The sequence below is a fragment of the Lepisma saccharinum genome, chromosome 5 (genome assembly GCF_977018435.1).
Source record: "Lepisma saccharinum chromosome 5, izLepSacc3.1, whole genome shotgun sequence".
Lineage (NCBI taxonomy): Eukaryota > Metazoa > Arthropoda > Insecta > Zygentoma > Lepismatidae > Lepisma > Lepisma saccharinum.
The window spans coordinates 6293240-6314421 of NC_139233.1; the positions used below are offsets into that span (position 1 = coordinate 6293240).

The 21182-nt window shown below is 39.8% G+C and overlaps 1 protein-coding gene across 23 annotated transcripts in view; it reads left to right on the forward strand.

The window, feature by feature from the left end:
* sls (sallimus) overlaps positions 1-21182 on the forward strand; it is an 854140-nt gene that overhangs the window by 462420 nt on the left and 370538 nt on the right. For 2 of the 23 annotated variants that reach the window (XM_083122082.1, XM_083122083.1), the window contains exon 1: positions 7693-8246. The exons of the other annotated variants lie outside the window; for them this stretch is intronic. In XM_083122082.1, coding sequence (XP_082978208.1) covers positions 8111-8246 — 136 coding nt within the window. In that variant the 5' untranslated portion in view covers positions 7693-8110. Of the gene's footprint in view, positions 1-7692; positions 8247-21182 lie in introns of those variants that run through there. 23 annotated transcript variants of the gene reach the window in all.

Sequence of the window (21182 nt, forward strand, 5' to 3'; positions counted from 1 at the left end):
ATATTCCAGACTTTTAATATCTGCTACCACGGAGCGCAAAACAGATTTCCCTAATATATCAATGATCTCGTTCTGAATGTCATTGGAGAGCCATTTGTAGCCCGAACGTCCCATCCACTATCCTAGCTCATGCACATCGTCTTTTGAAACTCTTTTTAGTAAAAATTTTAACAATACTCATAATGACATACTTAGTATATAGTAATAACTCATATGTTTTGCTGTCTCTGGCCATAGCCCCCCCCCCCCCCCAAGTTGATGGTTAAGCGGTCTCAGCTCCCCAAAGTTGGTGGTCTAGAACATTTCAAATGTGTATTTAAAGTTAAGTTCATGTGGCAGAATTCAGAGTAAACTTTACAAGAGAAGCAAAATAATACATTAGATCCTCTTATGCAAAATTATTTGGGGGTGCTCTGCCCCCACATCGTTAACATTAGGGGGGCTCGAGCCTCCCCCCAAGCCCCATGGATTCGGCGCCTATGCCTGAGGCTTTGTCGAACACCAAGTCTCCATCGGACCTTCACTTTCAATATGAGCCGCGTCCGCTGTGCAACACCTCATTAGGGGGATTTATTACCCTTTCGGACTTCTTTGGTTGTTGACTCCCATAATGCCCCGCGTCCTTTTTGGCCTGCCAACCGCGATCTAAATATACCCTTGTGCGCATCGCGAACGCAAAAATTCTCATCCGAGCTTCCTTCCGGTTCGAATGAGAGGTCAAAATTATATGCAAATTTTTGGACCATGCGTCCAAATGAATACGTGCTGTTATATATACGAGGGTCGGTCATATTCGTATATTTTTAAACTGTCTTTTTACCTATTCATATAATACAATTTTAATAAATTTATTTGCATATTATGAGTAGACCTATGAATTATTTTAACGTAAATCATGGGCGTCCACAGGATTTTTTTTCCCCAGGGGTCAAAAGACCTGAACACGCACACTTTGATACATGAATGAATGAACATAATACTTCATGTAAGACTTAACTATTATTTCCGCAGATTGCATAACTAGATATTAAGGACGTATTTAGGAGTCCAGGGGGCCCGGACGGTGGACCCCCCCCCCCCCCCCGAAAGACTTACCAAGCACTAAAATTTAATAATCGAAGTATGCTTCTTCAGCATTTCTTCTACAATCGAGGGTTATTAATTTCCGCCGAACTTACACAAAAGGCAAGGATTAGATTGGGACCATGCGTCTCTGAATTGACAGTACCTAAGAAGATTTATGTACACTACTACTTGTAATAAATGCATGAAATATTAATCAGGAACTTGACTCCAACATCCTTTTTTCGTTATTCGACAAGAATTCAATTTTTTTTACTATTTTGACATTAATTTCCTTGCCAGGACAGTTGTTTCCATACAAATTTTAGCGACCTTAACTACACATAAACTAGATAATGAATACGTGCTGTTATATATACGAGGGTCGGTCATATTCGTATATTTTTAAACTGTCTTTTTACCTATTCATATAATACAATATTAATAAATTTATTTGCATATTATGAGTAGACCTATGAATTATTTTAACGTAAATTATAGATATTTATATTGATATTATTTCTGAAACATTTGGTTCGAATCCCCCGCGAAATATATTTCTATATACGTGCTGGATAGACATAGTTATAGACAAGTAGAGATCTGAACACACCTAAAAACGATCGGGAAACAGAATTAAGAACTTGTGTATTTTTTTGTATTTATTGCTCATCTCATGTGCGAGCCATCGGCTGTGCTCACTACATCTATTTTTATTACATTAGTATGATTTTCCCCTGACTGTTTGTAAAAATATCCCCACTTTTTTCCAGCAGTTTCATTTTCCTTTGCACTACAATTGATACGAACACTCTTTCCAAGCTTATGTTGCGTAGCTTCTTCTCTTGCAGAACGCGCGTGTCGTGACGTAGGTATAAATGATCTGGCCCATCATCACCATTGCATAATACGCATTTATATCTCCCTTCCTCATTTTACTGTATTGTGTCTCCATCCCCCAGCCTCATCCATGCCAACCCCTTTCTTGTCACCTTCTTGATGTACGCTACTTTTCCCCATTCCCGCGGTCCCCTTATTTGAAGTTCGAGCGATCTCTTAGTTTCACATTCCGCTATTATTTCCTGCCTATCTACGTCCTCTAATCTTTGTCTCACTAATTGCAATGTCCCCTCGTCTACATGTTCCCCCTCCCAGATCCATCCCAGTACAATTTCGTATAGTTTGCCTCTGATCTCTCTCGCCCATGTTCCCATTTCCTCCCCTTGTACCTGTTGCATCAGCGCTTGCCCTTTTACCGAGTTCTCCCTTCTCGATATTAATATCGCCCGGTATTTAACCCTCACTATAGAATTCACTTCAATACATACCTACTTCTGATCGGGCCCCTTGTTCGAATTTGCCAGGGACACTGGCTAAGCCACTACTCCTTTGCCTAGGGCCGTACGAATTTGGAGCGGCAATATTGCTATATCCGTATATCGTTTAATGCAATCTCCACTCCTCTTTGGTCTTCTTGACTGCCTTCGAGCTGTTTTCATAAACAGTTGAAGTGACGTGACATTGGATTTCGTATTATTTCATGTGAAAAATGGTGCAATATGGTTAAGGTTAATATCGGCAAATATATCTGACCTTGCTCGTGAAAAAAAAATGATTTGTTAAGTAAAATGTTTTTGGAAAGTCGCATTTCATAAAACAGTTTTTCGTTATGGTTTTCAAATCCTTTTTCGATTTCGATTCTTCTAGTAAACTAAGTTTACTGCAGATCGTGCAAGTTAAAACAAATTAGAATTGAATCGCAGCTGTGTATTTTATTCTCTACCTTCATATTTTACCTCGAACGTCTCCTCTCGTCATTGGTAAAGCTTGTCTTTGTTCTCGGTGTCTCCTGCAGTTGAATGAATTTCTTGTTCCGGCTGGGCTCATTCTGAACGAAATATTTTTAGGTAGACTCGACTCTTTTTCTTTCTAGCTTCCGTTCTTTCTTTCTCTATTCTTTTTCTCACTTTTATTTTTGTTATCTTTCTCTTTCTTGTTTATTTCCTCTTTCTCTGTTTCATTTAACTTCCATCTTTCTTACATTCTCAATGTTTCTCTCCACTTTTCCTTTTTTCTGTTTTTCTGGCTTTCTCTTTGCTTTTCTTTTATCTTAGTTTTTCTCATTATCTTTTCTTCATTTTTCCGACTTTTCTTCTCCTTTTTTCTCACCTTCTCTGCCTTTCACCTTTCTTTTCTCCTTTTCGTTCTTTTGAATTCTTATTTCTATCTTTCCTTCCCACTTTCTTTCTTTCTTATCTTTTTGTTTTTTTCCTTTTCTCTTATCTTTCTTTTCTGCTTAACTTTCTTTTTATCTTATCCCCTCTTTCTATCTTTTTCTCTAGTTTTAATATTTTCAACATTTCACCGTGTGAATGCTGCTTTGTCGCATCTGCCCTTTTCGCCCGAGATGACTGGATGACGTAACTGTGTTCCTTTGCAAGTTCCGAAGCGACGTATTTGGCTGTAAAGTGGTGTGAAATATCAACTGTTAGCGCATATATTGTTATCTATTCAAAATCCACATGCTTCACGCCATAAGCAGCTCTCCTGCAAAGTCGGTGCAGATGGACGTAACACTACATAATATTCAGGCGGCGATTTTCAGTATATTTCTCTCCGTTTCTCTGCTTCGTTTCATCTGATATTTAAATGGTGCGTTCGGTCCCCTCTTGAGACCTATTCCCCCTGTACGTACCCTACACATGACATACATATCAAGAGGATCAAGTTAAATTAATTATCAGATATACGATGAGGCCGGAAGAGCCGGACGCGCTTCCGGTGTCCCAGTGGGCGATGACCTGTAGACTTCTAGCCGGAAATTCCTTGCTTCTGTTCAGCGCGTTTCCCTGTAGTGGGCGTTACACCATTTGATTTCAATAGAAAGACAGCAGAAGTTCTGTTACCGGAAGTCTACGTGTTTTGCTGCGTCTCGGTGGGCGTTTAGGGGTACCTTCCGCGTAGGCGCCCAAAAGTCAACCTCACTTCCACGTAGTACACCTTGGACTGAAGACTAACGAGGCTCTGGCGACTGGTACTATGGCCAGTATAATTTTGTGTCTGTTGTCCTGTTTTTTGTCCTTGTTTGTGCTGAGTGACCCTTTACAGCCTCAGCTTTTAACAGAAGTCAGAAAATTTTAAGATTTTTAGTTATGCAACGTTAGAGTTGTTATTTGTAATGATAAGGGGCTGGCCCCTGTATAATGTGACATGTGCAAAATAGCCTAAGTGCTGACGCACCCAAAATTTTAAATTCAAATTCAAATTCGGAGGGCGTTTAACCAGAATTTCCCATCGGGGGCGGGGTGCAGCGTAATTTGCTATTTGGAAAGTGTAAGGCTAAATTTGGAACCCATTTGTGAAAAATGTTTGGGGGATGCTAGGAATTTTAGCACTCCACCATGAAGTACCCCCCCCCCCCCCCGCCTCTCCTCAGATATTCGGAAAAGTTAGTGTAATTCGAGTGATGTACAGCAGTAGCTCACGAGAAGATCCCCAAATGAGGGGAGACTGAGTGCAGGGGGACGGGGGAAAACCGGTCAATTTGAAAATTTTAGGGGTAGCAGGAAGTCTTCCGTTGCGGGCAATGTCCTTGTGGAAGTGCGTGTGCGGTTTTTTTTGTTGTATGAGTTTGGGCAGGTGTAAGGAGGAAAGGTGTTTCTGTGCATAGTGAAGCGCGTGAAATTGTCAGCAAAGTAATTGATTTCTGCGATCATGAACCTGAAGAAAAGTAATATTTGCTGCCCATTACACAGAGCACCAAGCGTGCGTCTGCAGCAACAGGTTTGCCGGAGCCCGCGACCAAGATGATTCTGATTGAGTCGCGGGAGCGGAATGATGGGTCACCGATGAGAAAACTCTTGTCCCCCGGAAATATTGGGAAAGGCGAAGCACTGTAGCCGGACCCCTGCGATGGCAGGGGTCCCGGGTTCGAATCTCGCTCGGGCATGGTTGTTTGTAAAATGTCAATTCATAAATTTCATCACTTCATCACTCATCCCCATCTTCGCAAATTAGCCAAGAGGCACAAACCGCGACGTAAAATAAAACAAATCAATCAATCAATCAATGTGACACTTAATGATTTTGGCATGAATGTCATCAGGAATTCAATTAGTGATATGTACATAAGTGAAAACAGTGTGCCAACCTGTCGTAAACTTTTGTTTGTCATGCGGCAAAAACAAAAAAATCCCCTGGAAGGAGGATTCTTTGCGCCGTTTAATGAGAAGGATCAGCTTTGACAGCTATTGTAAAAAAAGCTTGAAAAATATTATCTTTCATGTACCCGAAAAAAAATTGAAAACTGAAACAACCAAATTACAATTACAATTACAATTACAATTAAAGTCAATGAAAACATTTCAATGACCAGAAGTACTACACACATATAGTAGTTGTTGACTTTTTCCCAAGCTGTTGCATCAATTAAAATCCTTAAATATAAAAGATAACTTATTGGGGGTCATATTTTCGCAGACAACCAAATAGTAATTTGTGTGTGTGTGTGTGTGTGTCAACCATCTGCCATGGGAAAATATCGTTCTTGATATATAGCTCAGCATTATATAACAAGGAACTTGTTCTTCATTTACAAAATTGTTCCTTATTTTTTTTTAAGTCGAAGGATGGGACTCTTCACACGATGTGCGTAACAATTGGGTCATTTACAACCTCAAGTATATTTGCCACGTGTTGTGTCGGAAACTTTCGAATAAAATAAAAGATCAACAATGTCGATGTGAAACAATGAGCCCCAAAATTTTCATGCCAAACCTAGACCGACAAAGTAGTGATTACCTTTGTTGACATTTGCAGTTTTGAACATTGTAAGTGCAAATAAACGTTCTCCGGTTTCGCAATTATTTTTCTTCTTAGCTATTTGCCAATTCCGTCGTTGAAATTATCTTAAACATTGTAGTTAGTACAATCGGCAGATTCTTTAAACCAAAAAAAATCGGTGTACTCTGTCAAGAAACCAACACCTTACATCGAGACCACAGCACGTGTTTCTGACCCAGGGTGCACTCCCCCAACCCTAATAGTGGACTCGCCTGCCACTACGTCACTTCGCTTCCGGCAGGGATCATCTAATCTTTTGAGCGGTGAGCTGTAATTATAGTGATATTTTATTTCAAACAATATTGTTTTCTGCGGTTTACTGACAATATAATAAGAGAACGTTTTCACGAGAGATTTTCAAAATTTCCCGATGCGGTGAAAATTTCTAACTGTACACACTATTTCCCCTTCAAGTAATTGTCTTTGCTAGGATGACCAGATATTTGTTGACCAAAAAGAGTATAGTCTATAGGTTGAAGGTGCGCATGCACAAAACATAAAAAGAAAACGAAAATAAGGGTGGCTATTTGTTATTGCTTCTATTATACCCCCTATAAAATAGGCCTACACTCTACAGATTCACATTACTTATGGGTCTAATGTAATTAGCTAATTACAAATACTTACTCACCAATGGGCACGATCGTTCATACTTCTGGGATGATTTTGCTTTCTTGAGTATGTTTAAATCGTCCTTTATTGCCTGTCCAAACTCTTCACTGGTCATCTCCAAATTGAATTTCACTTTCATTACTTGTTCGAGTTGACACCAGGAGTGTACTTTTTTCCTCTCGCCAATAAGTTGTAATAACACTGAAGAGTCTTTCACAATCAACATTTGTACCAGGCAGAGTAAACAAGAGTTTTATGAGAGACACAATCACTTTTAAATTTGACCCAGACTGTACTAAATCTTTGTACACTGACTTCCACTTACCCATCATTGTTTCTTTTCTTTCTGTGGATTTTAAGGCATTTTTATGCGTAAAATAATGAATGAAATTAAATAGCAAGGAAAGGAGTATATTTGGGGATTTTTGCAAATTGAAAAGAGTATAGAGTATAATACTCTTAAAAAGAGTACGTCTGGTCACCCTATCTTTGCACTTTGGAACTGAACATTTCAAGAAATTTCAGACATTTAATAGTTCAGAAAATATCAATAATTAACCTATTTTCTCGGCTGTTCGGGATTATGAAAAGTCGAGAAATCATTTCCCGAAGCCCATGTGATCTTGGTAATTCATAATTCACATCCCTGACGTACCGACGCATCCAAAACAATTTTAATTCAATCCATCAATAATTCACACCCCATGATTTTGAATGATTTTTTTTTACAGTATCTTAGATGAATTTTAGGATTTGTAAGTAATAATAAGTTTCTATTACTGAAGGGCAAGATATGAAATCTTACTTTGCCCCGCTATCCACCCCCACTGCATCCCCATGGAGTCATCACTGGATTTTGGGTGTAAGCATTGAGTTGGATGCTGAAAACTGCTAAGTGATATCACGCAGTAAACCTTCCATCTTGCACAGCGTTTCGAAACTTCAGAATGATGCTGTCTCGGAACAATGTTGTCGTTCCTTCTCTTAAAACAACAAAAAAGACCAGAAAATGGGGGCGTATCCGACCTGGTAGCTAAAATCAGCCGCTAAGATCCCTCCGAGCGATATTTTGGACCTCCTCTCGCCGACCCGCTCTCCCTCCAAGCTCCCGTCATGCCCCGCGCGGGCGAGAATAGCCGAGCGACAAGCTTTTGAGATGCTGGATTCATTTTACGCCCGCCCCGCGCATTCGACCGACGTCTTCGAGCCATCTCGGGGATGAAAATCCTGCTAAAACACTAGCGGCTTGACTTTCTAGTCAAATTTCATCGAAATAATACATGTAGTTGTACGAGACTTCAGCAAAACGTCAGGACTTGTGATCTGAAACACAATTCAGCCGCTCAGAAATAATAATTAGGCCTATTTTACTTGTGGTGTTATAACGTCGACGATTTAGCTTTTCTTTTCAGTAGCTCTTTGCTGCTTTTTCTTCTGACTTTTTTGACAGTAGCGTGTGAACTAGTTTGTCTTTTGTTTTGTGTGTTTATTGGTGATATCTGCGAAACTTTGTGTTAGTTTTTCTTGAGAGAAAACCAAAGGGAACCCTTGGAAGATTATTAGTGTATAGAAGTGTTGAATCGACAAAACAAAAATGCAGCGACAGCAGCAAACTTTTAGCCAAGTGAGCCAACAGCAACAGCAACAGCAGATCAGCAGCAGCAGCCGTGTTGAGCAGAGGTCAAGCACTGTGGAGCAACGTGTGACACGCCAGGTCACCAGCCAGAAAGGTCAGATGTCATTTGTTTTCTAGTGTGTGTGTGTTGCTAAAGTGCCGGTTGCTTAGCTCCTTGCCTTGCTGCTAATCACGTAATGAATCCAACAGCCGTATGGCGATATGCTTGATTGATTTGCTTCAGACCTTGTTGATAAATATTGGGATGCTGTCGGTCCAACAGGCAGGGTATTTTCCACATTTTTACATTGGGGGAAATTGTTCTTGATCCAGATTGACCATTAAATGGGCTTACGGGAAAAATTGTGAAAATCGGAAGAGGTTAAAGAGTGTGTGGCAGTGGGTGTTGACTCTGGCTTGGTTGTCATGGTTACCGAGATCTCTCATTTCTCTCGTTGTCTCATTCTTCCAAGGAGCCATTCCTAAACAGGGAGGGTGTAGCGGTAACGTTGTCGCTTTGTAATCAAGGGGTCCCGGGTTCGATACCCAGTTGAGGCACATAGTGGTCCGTATACTACTTTAAACTATAGGCCCAGTCCCGAATAGTCTTTCTTATCTGCATGAAATGATCTTGAAACAAAAACTTAAAATTCGGCAGGGGAGACACATCCAGGATAATTTCAACACCCCTCCCCCTCCGATAGATTGCATTTTGCTTTTAAGTCCATTTTATGCACAGGAAGGCTAATCGGGACTGGGCCTATAGTTTAAAGTGGAATCCGAACCACTTGTGCCTCCACCGGGTACCGAACCCGGGACCCCTTGATTTCAAGGCGACGACGTTACCACTACACCATCGGGGAGGCCCCCTTACCCTCTCGTTGATATTTTTTGGCACTCGCGGGGCTGACCCGATGCTTCCAGGGTAGCTGGTGGAATTCCTCCCTCCCCACCGGAAATGTTTCAAATAACTGAATTTTGACCATGTTTTTCTCAGCCGCCTCTGTCTTTCATTCTTTCTTCATCTGTGCCTCTGTATGTTTGTCATTTTCTCTCCTTGTATCTGCTAATATCGACGATAAAAGGGGAACAGAGAAGGCCACGCCCCAGCCTCCAAAAAAATTTCTCCGGCTTGTTAAAAAATATTTTGACTACTTTGAACATTTCCCATATTACTGCATTAACTATCAAACTTCTGAGAAATTTTGTAAGATTCTGCCCCCCCCCCTTTTTCTTTAGGCTACTTGAGTGGGCTATTTCACAAGGCTACAGCCCACCGCCGCCCACCCAGTGGTGACGCTGCTGCAGGCCCGTAGCTAGAATTGATCTCCAGGGGGGCTCACGGGTTATCAGGGGGGGGGGTTTGTAAACCAATTTCATTTTTCAAAAATTTAACAGTATTAAATTAAGGTAAATTATATGTGTGGGGGAAGGGGTCATTACGTTACATAAAATTTATAAATATCACACAAATACTACATTTTTCTGCGTTAATTGACTGGTACTGAAATCATCCCTTACACACTCCATACTGCTTTAAATGATAGATATTTATATCACAAAAAAATTGCACAATATCAATCACAGTGCCTACAGTACATTCCATCCCCGGCCGAAGCAGTAAAACTCCCCTTCGTTCCCAAAACTTGCGAGCTTTTGAACTTTGATGCAGATGCGAAGGAAATTTGCATGATGACATCAAAGTCACAGATTTCTGTCTAAATGGAGGCCGCAACAGGGGCAGTGAAGGTACAGATAAAGAAGCTCCAGCATGAAAGAACTTACAAAGTCTAGATAATATTCTAAATACTTGCAGCTACTATAGACTTCAGCTCATAAACAAGATGAGCGAATGTAACATAAATAGCTGCTGTTTATGTTCTGTGGATTTATCCTTAAAGTTGTGAGCTGTCTAAATTTTCACTCTTCACTGCAAACAAATTATACAAAATAGTTTTACCTAATGTCAAAGGGGGTTGATGGCAATGCCAGTGGGGCTGACGGCAGTTCCAGGGGGGCTCAGCCCCTCTGGCCCCTACCTGGCTACGGGCCTGCGTTGCTGATGGGCGGATAAATTAATGCCAACACGTATGCTTGAGCCCCTAGTGTCTGGCTGTTATCTTTCTAAATGAGACCGTGACTCGTGATACGAGAACGAAAGAAATTCCGATCGAGACATCTGTAAAGTCTAGAAGAGGCCGATTTCGACCAAATCAATATTTCTGTACTTTATGTGGTTTAATCATATTTACCAAAGGCGTGGTTGTCTAATTAGGTTCATGTTGTAGGTAGGTTAATGTTGATTACCGTGCAAGAACGTGTTTTTTTATTTTGTAAAAAATTAAAATAAGTACTTACACATTTTTAATCCCATTATTTCGAGAATCTGAACCAGATCGTGAGATTCCCTTCGAGAACGAGACAGACAATTCCATTTCGAGATCGAGACGAGACTGAACCAAGTACCATCCGGGGCTGCGAAATCAGAGGTCTTGGGTTTGAATCTAGTCGTAAAGTATGTATAGCCTACTTATGTTCTTCATCCTACGTCATTTCTCGTGCTTGTTTTTTTTTAGGATAAGGCATAGGTTGAAATTTGGGACGTAAAATAGAACAAAGCAACGCAAAACATGTAGTTCTTCTGTTAAATAAACCTCAAAATACAAAAAAAAAGCATTTTTAAATATATACAACGGGGAGCGTAGGTGAAGCTTCTCACATACTCGATCGCAGTATTGTACGTTGCGCGAACAACTGACCAAATCCATGTGTTGGATTGGAGATAAGGATAAAGTTCCCAGGGCATATAGCACCGTGCCATGAAGGCACAGTTAGGAGATGTGGGGGTAGGCTCCCATACATTCTTGATCTTCGTGCCATATTGGAGGTGATGTGATCAGCACCACGCTCCGGCCGCCTTTACCCCTTAGGGTTTCCCTCAGGCACCCACCCATTGATTCGAGGCTGAGTGAGCCACAGTGCCGATTTTTTGTGGGGACAAGGCCGGAAAAATTCCAACCTTAGAGAATACCCAACCGGGAATCGAACACGGGTCTCCCGCGTGGCAGTCAGACGTCATACTGACTATACTGAGAATTCGTAACACTATTGAACGTAAATAACGTTTGTGCCCTAATACGTCTTTGAAATAAACTTTCATTTCACAGTTGTCTTTTTGTACAATTTCTTACGCTGAAGCAGTTCATTGTTGCATTATCAAAAATATGAATTATGCAAAACTGGTTCAATTGAACATATAACGTTCCTATTTGCACAAAATGTTTTGTGACAACCAGCCTACTTGTCACCTCCCCCCCCCCCCCCAAAAGTATGAATAATCTAAAATCCTTTCTCATAGTCTCAGATTTTCGCGTTCATTATGCAAGCGCAGTGTCTTCAGTTGACAATCTAAATAGACATTATCAGGGATACCAACTGATACACACGGATTTTATTCGCAGTGTGCTAACTCATCCCTGTAAACAATCACCGCCGTTTGCTTTAAGTTATCTGAAATTTCTCGTGTGGTTCTTTAGGTAAGCAGGATTTTGTGCACACGCTGTACCCCTCCCTCCCTCCCTTAATGTCGACGGCAGTGGAAGATTTATTTATGTACGGACAACGAAGTTAGTAATAAGGTGTGTTTTATATTAATATACTTGTAGGTTTAATTGTATCTTCTGCAAATATGTTGTATAAAGAAGCAAACTGCCTGAGTACTAAATGAGGTGAGTGTACGTTTGTTTAACTCAATCTACTGACATCCTTACAATCGCGATTATAAAGAGAAACTAGCTACGTTTGAAAATCAATGTAAGACCAATCTCACGGTATAGTGCAATGTTCTTCAGCGAATTTGCTTAAGAAAGAAGCACGACGAGTTTGTAAAAGTTCGTACATTATGCGTGTTGCTGTGCGTACTCTGAGAAAGGATATGGAAAGTTAATAACTACCAGGTTCAAACAGTTTGTTGGCATTGGTGACCCAGTACCGGTTTGAAATCCGATGCTTGTTCTGTTTCTCCCCACCCCCTTGCTCTTATGTACCAATCAGGGCCCATTATGTATTCTGTACGCGTGCCTTGTTGGTCACAACACAAAAGTCACTTCTAATCTTCCCATTAGTTGACCTGCTCTGTGGCTGAGTGCTTTCTACGGTTGATTTAACCACCAACGTTTTCGGGTTCGAGTCTCTTCAACAGTTCCATTTTACCACTACTCATACTCACCGTTGCGATTAGCCAAAAGTGGAAGAAAAGAGACGTTAAATAACAAAATATACAAATTTATATTCCACTAGCTTTTTGAAGTAAACTTGTACATTCCTAAGGTTCCTCATTCGTTAAGTTTCGACAATTACTTTTCAAACATGGCTTTAGTTTAGAATAATCATGCTGACATTCTAAATAATCAGATCTGTTTCTCTCCCTACACAGCATTTAATAATCTCCGTAACGTTCCGTTGGTCGTTCGGCAAGCCTCGATAATAACTTTATGAACATACCCAGAAACCCAGGGTGCGAAATCCTGGGAGGGGGACAGGGGGGGGGGATTTCCCACCACCAAAAATTTTGGCCTGAAAAAATCTTCCCCACCAAAAATATCGTGGGGAAGAGTTTTTGTTATAACAACAAAAGGTAAACAATTAGTTTTGACTTCATATGTACTTGCTTTGCTTAGGATAATTTCGAAATCATAGACAAAGGAGTGGTGTGAGCGTTGAATGCTTTCTTTCTCTCTCTTTCAAGAGATCACCAACCAACTACACCAACCAAAATATAGTAAAAGTACAACAAGAATGCAAAACAAGTATAACTAAGAAATGTAATTGATTTATATTAATAGAAAGCAAAAACTAAACAAAACCTTACACATCATAAAACTATTTTTTTGGTAACTTATTGACATCTTTAATCAGCTAGTGGTACTTGTAACAAATCCTTTGTATGTATTTATTAATAATGTAGTTTTAAATATTTAGTCATTTACTTTTATATTTATTTAGGAGCGAATTTACAATATAGAGAAAGTCTCCAATTTTGTTAATTTTCGGTATACTAACTAATTTTGACCTCCTAATCACGAATCTGTTGAAAGAAACCGGGGGTCACGTCTGAAAATTTGAAAAAAAGCGGATTGAATTTTTTATATATATAGGTGTATATGCGTAGTTTTACGAACAAAAATGTAATATCCTGTCATTGTGTCCAACCACGCCGTTGTTTTACAAGAAAGTGATTTATGATGTTCAATTCTAGTACGATCCCTATTTATTCGATGAATGTAGGGGTGAAATGAGTGCTAATGGAACCTAACCTAACAGGCCTAACCTAACCTCGTGTGAATGGTTCGTGGAGCTACCCGTGGTTGGTTTTTGGGGCTAACGTCAATGGTTTGTGGGGCTACCCGTGGATGGTTTTTGGGGCTAACGTCAATGGTTTGTGGGGCTACCCATGGATGGTTTTTGGGGCTAACGTCAATGGTTTGTGGGGCTACCCGTGGATGGTTTTTGGTGCTAACGAACAATTTTTCATCAAAATGTACAATTTCCAGACGTGACCCCCGGTTTTTTACAACAGATTAGTGATTAGGAGGCCAAAATTAGTTAGTATACCGAAAATTAACGAAATTGGAGACTTTCTCTATATTGTACATTCTAGCCTTTATTTAAATTATAAATATCATATAATTTGTGTGTGTATCAAGACCCTCCCCCCCCCCCCTCCAGCCTTCATTGATTTCTCACCCTGAACCTATCTCTAGCATTTTTTCTCAGGCCTAGGCAAACCCAAACAAATAGAGCATTCCCTGACATTCGATACGAGACTCGGCGGCAAGCGGCCCGGCATCAGCGCTTGTCTTTCCCGGTGAACGGGTCCGCGACAGTCGCTTATATTAAACCTCGTAAAAAAGTTTAGAGTAACAGAATCAGTTCTGAATAAAAGTGGAAAGAAAAATGGTAAAATAAAGTATACAAAGACAATCCGCACACCATCCGTGAGTTAAAATAGAGTATTGTACGAAAAATCGGGAGAATTACAGTAGACGAACTTGCACGTGTAAATGCCAATTTCCTTCGGAGATGCCAGGAATGTGTTGCAGCAGAGGGACATCATTTTCAACACCTTCTGTAGTCAAGGTTAGTACACAATATGAAAACTGTAATTTTAATAGCCGTCTCTAGCGACTGTTGCGGACCCGTCCACCGGGAAAGACAAGCGCTGATGCCGGGCAGCTTGCCGCCGAGTCTCGTAGCGAATGTTAGGGAATGTTCTGTATATGTATGCAGCGAGTGTGTTTGTATGTGTAGAGTCTTTCGGCTAATTACTCACGTGACTCCCTATTGACCACTGATACACTTGGTTTAGTCTGTTTATGCTGAGTTTGTCAATCCAAGGTAAAACGGATAGCTGATATGCTTCGATACTTGAGACAAACGAGACGATGGTTTGGAAACCGAGACTTGACCGAGAACAAGACGGACACGCACTAGATGGTGATTAGGCCTTGCCGGTTTAGAATAAGTTCGTATTTCGAGTTGTGTGCATCGGAAGAACAAAGTGAAAAATAACTAATGAGAGAGTTACGACGAATTTTATATTGAGTTTCGTGCGGATAATTCGAATCAACCAACGGAAAATGACCACACGTTACCAGTGGCGTGCCCAGGAATTTAGAAAGGAATCTTTTCCCGTCTTTGACGTTCTTTTTTTAGGAATATCAGGCCAAAGGGGAGGGTTATGACCCTCCCCTCCTTGGGCACGCCACTGCATGTCCCCCAATGAAACAGCTTCTTGGGAAACGTTGTTCCTTGAATAACTTGTGGCACTCAGTTTAGTTTTGTTTAGTCTGAATAATTTTAACTGCAACTGTAAGGTTATATGAGATAGTTGGCTATTTCTCAATTTTTGATCACGTTCCTACCCATACTTCATGTTTTGGCTTTTAGTTTTAAGTTTCTATAATGAATGAATCACCACTGATCCGCGCTGGTTATATATAAAATCAAATGTATCCGTGGAAGTAGCACAAATTGCTCTATCGTTACTCCGATAAAGTTTATAAAAAGAAAAGATTAATTAAACCGGTTTTCGAACATAATTACTGTGATTAAGTGCGTTGTTTTGATTAAAGTTATAAAGGAAAGCAAGGTCTTGCGAAAGCACAAAGCAGGATTCTGGTCTTCAAAACTTGTAACGCAGATACATGTAGTCTACGTAATACACTGGGGTTCACTTTGAAAGGTGGAGGGAACAAGGGATTTCCCTTCTTTAAGTTTCTCGCCTTGCAATCAAGGGGTCAATGGCTCGATCCTCGATGGAGACACACAGCGCAGTGTTTTAGATCCCACTTTAAACTGGAAGTCCAGTCTCTATGAGCCTAGGTGAGCATAACATTTCCAGACTTTCCGTTTGAAACAAGCCACCCTGCCACGTCTTTCTTTGGGAAGTTCAAGGATTAGAAGTACTAAGACGGTTTACTAGGAATGAAAACTTCAAGTTATTGTCCGTACAAAATTATCTTATTTGGAACTCTCCGCCAGATGGCAGGCTATACGAACAAACTAATCATAAAAATGAATTTATATCTATCCAGTTATTAAATGGAATTTGTAAGATTAGTTTCCAGAAGTATATGCTCCACCTTGAGAATTAAATTATTAAGGGTTTCAACTCAGTATCTGAGGCCTTGAACCACGTATTATCGTAGTAGGTTAATATGGGTACCCCGTCATGCAATTACGTTTAACCTCAATAATTGATCAAACAAACTAAAGTTTTCCATTTCATCGTGTCCTTTAGTGTATAAATAACTACAATATATTGTGCCAAATAAATCCATAGAACTGTTATTGTTCAGAGTGCTCCATGCGACGTCATGTAACCGCACTTCTTGAATATCTAGATTGAGCCCACCTTTATACTGTAATTCCACCTTGGGTCATACTTGGTTTGGACAAAATGCAGCGTGTTCTTGTAAATCTAGCGTGACAACTCTACCAAGAAAAATGTCACTTTATAAACTGGTTTCCTCAGCCCCCATATACAGCTGTACGGTACATGGAAGTTGCATCTCCGCCTGACAGTGTTGTCTTCTATGCATGCGTTCGTAGCACATCAACGCATGCATTGGGTCATCGTTCTCGGCTTACGTTACTGAACAGACGATTAACGCCCCCATTAGATGTATTGTCAGTGTTGCCGCTGGCTTTTAACTTTCCTCGCCGTTTGGTTACTTTCCCCGTGATCGCTTCGCTAATTTCACGATGAACACTGACGTCAACACCAATTGGATTGCACAGATGCGCTTCCAACATCACTGTTTTGCATCAATAATTCATGCGTTACCTCTCAGCGTGTATGTGTAATAGGCAAGGACATCACTAGGGAGGAGTCCGAAAGACTTATTAAGTACAAAAATCAAATAATGACAATGTACTTGTTTTTTAATCGAGGGTTATTTATTTTCACCAAACTTATTGGAAGGCAAGGATTAAATTGAGATCATACGACTTTGAATAACAGTACCAAAGAAGATTTATGCAAGATGTATTACTACTTATAATAATATTATGCATAAAATATTACCAGGAACTTTACTTTTCGTCAACTCGGTGTAACATCCTTTTTGATATTCAATAAATATTCAATTCTTTATCTATTTGATATTTGTTTCCTTCCCAGGGCAGTTGATTTTTTTTTTTTTTTAGAAATTTTGCAGACTAATTTAACTCCTATGTAAGCTAGATAATGCTATTATATTACTATCTTTATACGGTATTATTACCTATTCATGTAATTAATGCACAATAATATTAATTAATTTGAATACTTTAATCAATATTATTTTAATTAATTTAACATCATTGTCATGATTTTAATTTAGACATAATTATTATTATTATTATTATGAAACACTTTGTTTTCGGACCCCCCGAAATATTTCTAGTTACATGCCTGGTAATAGGCTATATCGTATCAGTATTATTGCTCAAGCTCTGAGCGTTAATCGAAATGATCCAATAATAATCACTTCGGAACTTTGATCGTGAGCCCTGTGTTGATGAAAAACAGACTGACTTCCGTCAATACAGCCGATTCCTTACGACAGAAAATATTTGAAAATGTGAACCCTTTCGTTGCATTACTGCGAGAATTCGGGGCACTAAATTCCTAATCCTCCATTACTCTGTAAATTCCGAAAATTGTAAAAACCACATACGTTTACGTATGTTCAACTTTTCCCCTTGCATCTGAGAAATTAATAATGAAGGAACACAATCAAAACATGTAGGATGGAAACACTGTGTGGGAGACTGTAACAGCCACGAGGATGTAGGTTAGTGTGGCATCACAAACAACTGGTCTGGAAAACCTAACATTAACCATATCTTCGTAAGCATTATATTACCCCTGTCACAACCACGCGACGTGGAATCGGGTGACACAGGCCATAAGCCAAGTTCATCCGTATTGCTGGACTTGATGCACCAAGAAAGGTACATAATTGATATTTTCGTGACGTTGTATCCCAGATTCGCTTAAGATTTATTACGTAATGAAAAAGAGAGAGGGCAAGACATTACGGTGCCTTACAAGTTCCCTGATAGCCAAAGCTTATTGCTTTCGGTTGAGTTCCATATATGGATTCACAAGTAAGCTACCTGGAATCGTTCTCAACTTCTTGCCTGTGTTGCCAGATTTAGAATCTAACTGTAACAAAAAGGAAGATCCATAGACTAATATGGATGGTAAATTCGAGATATTTGACGCAACAAAAATTTCCCTTTGCGAACGCTCCGCAAGATGGCAGGTCAATCGATTAAAAAAAAAAAGTGGTATCAGCTGCTTAATACTAATATTTCACAACGACTTTGAATGGAATTAGCAAATTTTATTTCCATTTGGAATTATAACTTTCTTGGTCAAATTATCGTGGTTACAGAGATGTGAGTTTTCATGATGGCTTTAATGAAGATAATCGTGTTTCACTAGCGGTTTTTCCTGAAGGACCCCAAATGGGAACAAAGTATTTTGGAACGATTCGGTAGGTGGCTCTAGTCAGCGTCTGCAATGTAATCGTTGCTACTCCACGTTTTTGAATTGTGAAAGTTCATGCACTACGGGGAGAAACTTGGCTTCCTATTTTTAATTTTTATCAGTCTTCTTCATTGACCTAAAGTAAAAAATAGAATAAACCAACCATACATGTAAATTTTGGTTTCCCTCCTTCGGTAGCTTCCTTAAAAATATGTTAATTTCCTGTTATTATGATATCTACATGTAACAATGATAATCGTTGTGTTTTTATGACTATATTCTATCCTTTTATAATATTGTATGATTGTACAGACTATCTTATTATCCAATTTTTACTTTTCTCAGATTGATCCATGCATTACTCTCCTCCCCCCTTCTCTCTCTGTGATTATTTGTATGGTGTTCTTAAAGTTTGCAAACTTGTTGCCTGTTTGTGATGACGTCAATTTTCATTAACCAAACTTAAATTATGTTGAAACATAATTATCTTCCAAGACTGCAAATCTGGAAACGATTGGAATTGCAATTGCTTTTCGGGGAGAAAACGGAGGGCAGTTAATTTATTACAAAATGAAGTTTAGTACTGTGAAAAGTGAGTGTATACTGTAAAAATACACACAGCATAGAAGAAATAAATATCTCACGATCTCCTTTCCTTCCAACTTGAGTTAGATTTTTAAGGAGCTGACAAAAATAATTTCCTGCAACCTGAGATGTAGGAGTAGTATTGAGACTTGGCATGATTATAAAATATAAATGCCTGTCTCGTTTAGATTTGAAAACAGCCATCTTGTTCTCGTCTTGGTTTCGAAACAACATGTACAGTGGGATCCATGAGTATTACCTTGCAAAGTGTCCATGACTATTTTCATTAACTTTTCTCTTACATCCTAGATGTTTTTGAGCGATGGATTTTTATGTATGCTGGTGCAGAAGTTGTCAACTGCTTGTTTTGAGTCTTTTAATTCTTGAAGCTCTTATTGGGTCAAATAAAGTGCACGAACATGATGATGGACAATTTGCACGGTAATACTAATGGATGCCACGGTACAGGCTTGTTGCCGCACAAGCTTTCACAGTGTTTAGTAGTATTTAAAGCAGAAAACGTTTGATTTTTCTGTTTAACTCTTCGTTTTGACGCTACGAGCCTTCGAAAAATTGATTTTTTTCTTGCATATCCAACCACACAGCACAGGCTCACTATTACCGCTAATGTGTTGAGTCTATAATATCTCTCAACAAAATATGAGACTTCTTTATTAATAATAGGGTCGATGTCCGTTTGGTGTAAGTGGGATCCATGAGCATTACCGTACAAATTGTCCATCACCATGCTCGTGCACTTTATTTGATCCAATAAGCGCTTCAAGAATTAAAAAGAAAACTCAAAGCAAGCTGTTGACAACTTCTGCACCAGCATTCATAAAAATCCATCGCTTAAAAACGTACAGGATGTAAGAGAAAAATTAATGAAAATAGTCATGGACAATTTGCACGGTAATACTCATCGATCCCACTGTACCTGAAGTAAATTTTTCAATATGGAGGTACCGAAGTCTCTGTCTCGTTTCGATTTTACAGAGGTTTGTCTCGAAAGGTCTCGTTTTAATCTCGACTTTACAATGTTGTCTCGGTACCATCCTTTAATAGTGGAATGGTTACCAAACTATCAATAACAATGTCCAATCCGCAGCTTTACAATCGCATTATTTTAGTCATATCGGTTGCAGAACAGAAGGAATTATATTGAGAATGTACTCAAGATCCATAATACGAGCTTGCTGTGTCTATGGGATGGAGTCAAAAAGCTCCCCTACTCTTTATGTGGCGTTGTTATGTCGTTGAAATAGTCCACATGTCCACGTATGGTGTGGTGACTACCTCGCGGCCCGTTTGACCTTATTTGCAAGACTTGAAACATCCGTGATGCTGTTGAAATTTTCCCCCAGGCTATCATGTGGCGCCCAAACACAGCAGTAGAAACATCAAGCTGCATTTGCATCTCGTAGACAAAGCATACGTTACACCACCACATACATTAAGGTAACCAATTTCTCGCCTGATTTAGAACTAAGCGGGTACACGTTAGAGAGTATTGCCAACTTGGGTGTTTTGAAACGAGATTCATCCTGGTCTCACAGTTGGTGTTTCTACGATCGTGAACTGGAACTTTTTCCAGCGTCAAATCTCACCCCTATGTTCCCAACAGTGTGTCCGTTTAGCCGAATGGGTAGCGAGCGCTCTTACCTGCGGTTCGAGCGGTACTGGTTTCAACATCCAATGGGTGCTCCCGTTATTTTGCTGTTCAGCCCATGATTGTGAGGACTATTGTGGAGCTACTTGCAAGCAATAGTGGTGGACCCTATCTCGAAAGACATATAACCGCTAACCCAATGAAAATCCGCTTGACATCTGAAAATGACCCGAATTTAGTTTTTAATTCAATATTTCTTTCGGTCAGTACCTTACAAGATTATGAAAGTGAGGCCCCCCGGCAGGGTGGTTACACTGTATGGGGAGAAATTTTTGTCTGACGCGTGTATTTCAAGCGAGATGGCAGAAATTTTAAAAAGTAAAATTACATTAATGTCCTGTGTTGAAAGCGCGGAGGGGGGGGGGGGACAGATTTCTTAGTTTTTAACAAGCGGGGCGTCGTCCTCCGCGGGGTAGTGGTTAGCCATCATCTCCTGGAGGCACGACGCCTTAGGATGGGTTCGAATCCCTGCCTTGGCATACATGTTCTTTGCGAGTGTCCTTTCATGAATTTCATCTTATTATTCATCTTCATCGTCGCGATTAACTAAAAGTGGCTGAAAAGCGACGATGAATAACAAAAATCAAATTCAAGACAAGCCAGGGCGAGCGCCATTTAAAGAAATGAAAGGGAAGGGCAGATTGCCATTCACTCTTACGTTAATTGACCATTTATTGTTAGTATTGTGTGTCTTAGAGGGGCTGGAGGAGTGGATCATATCAGCCTTCCTCTCAATCCATCCATAGTTAAAAGTTTAA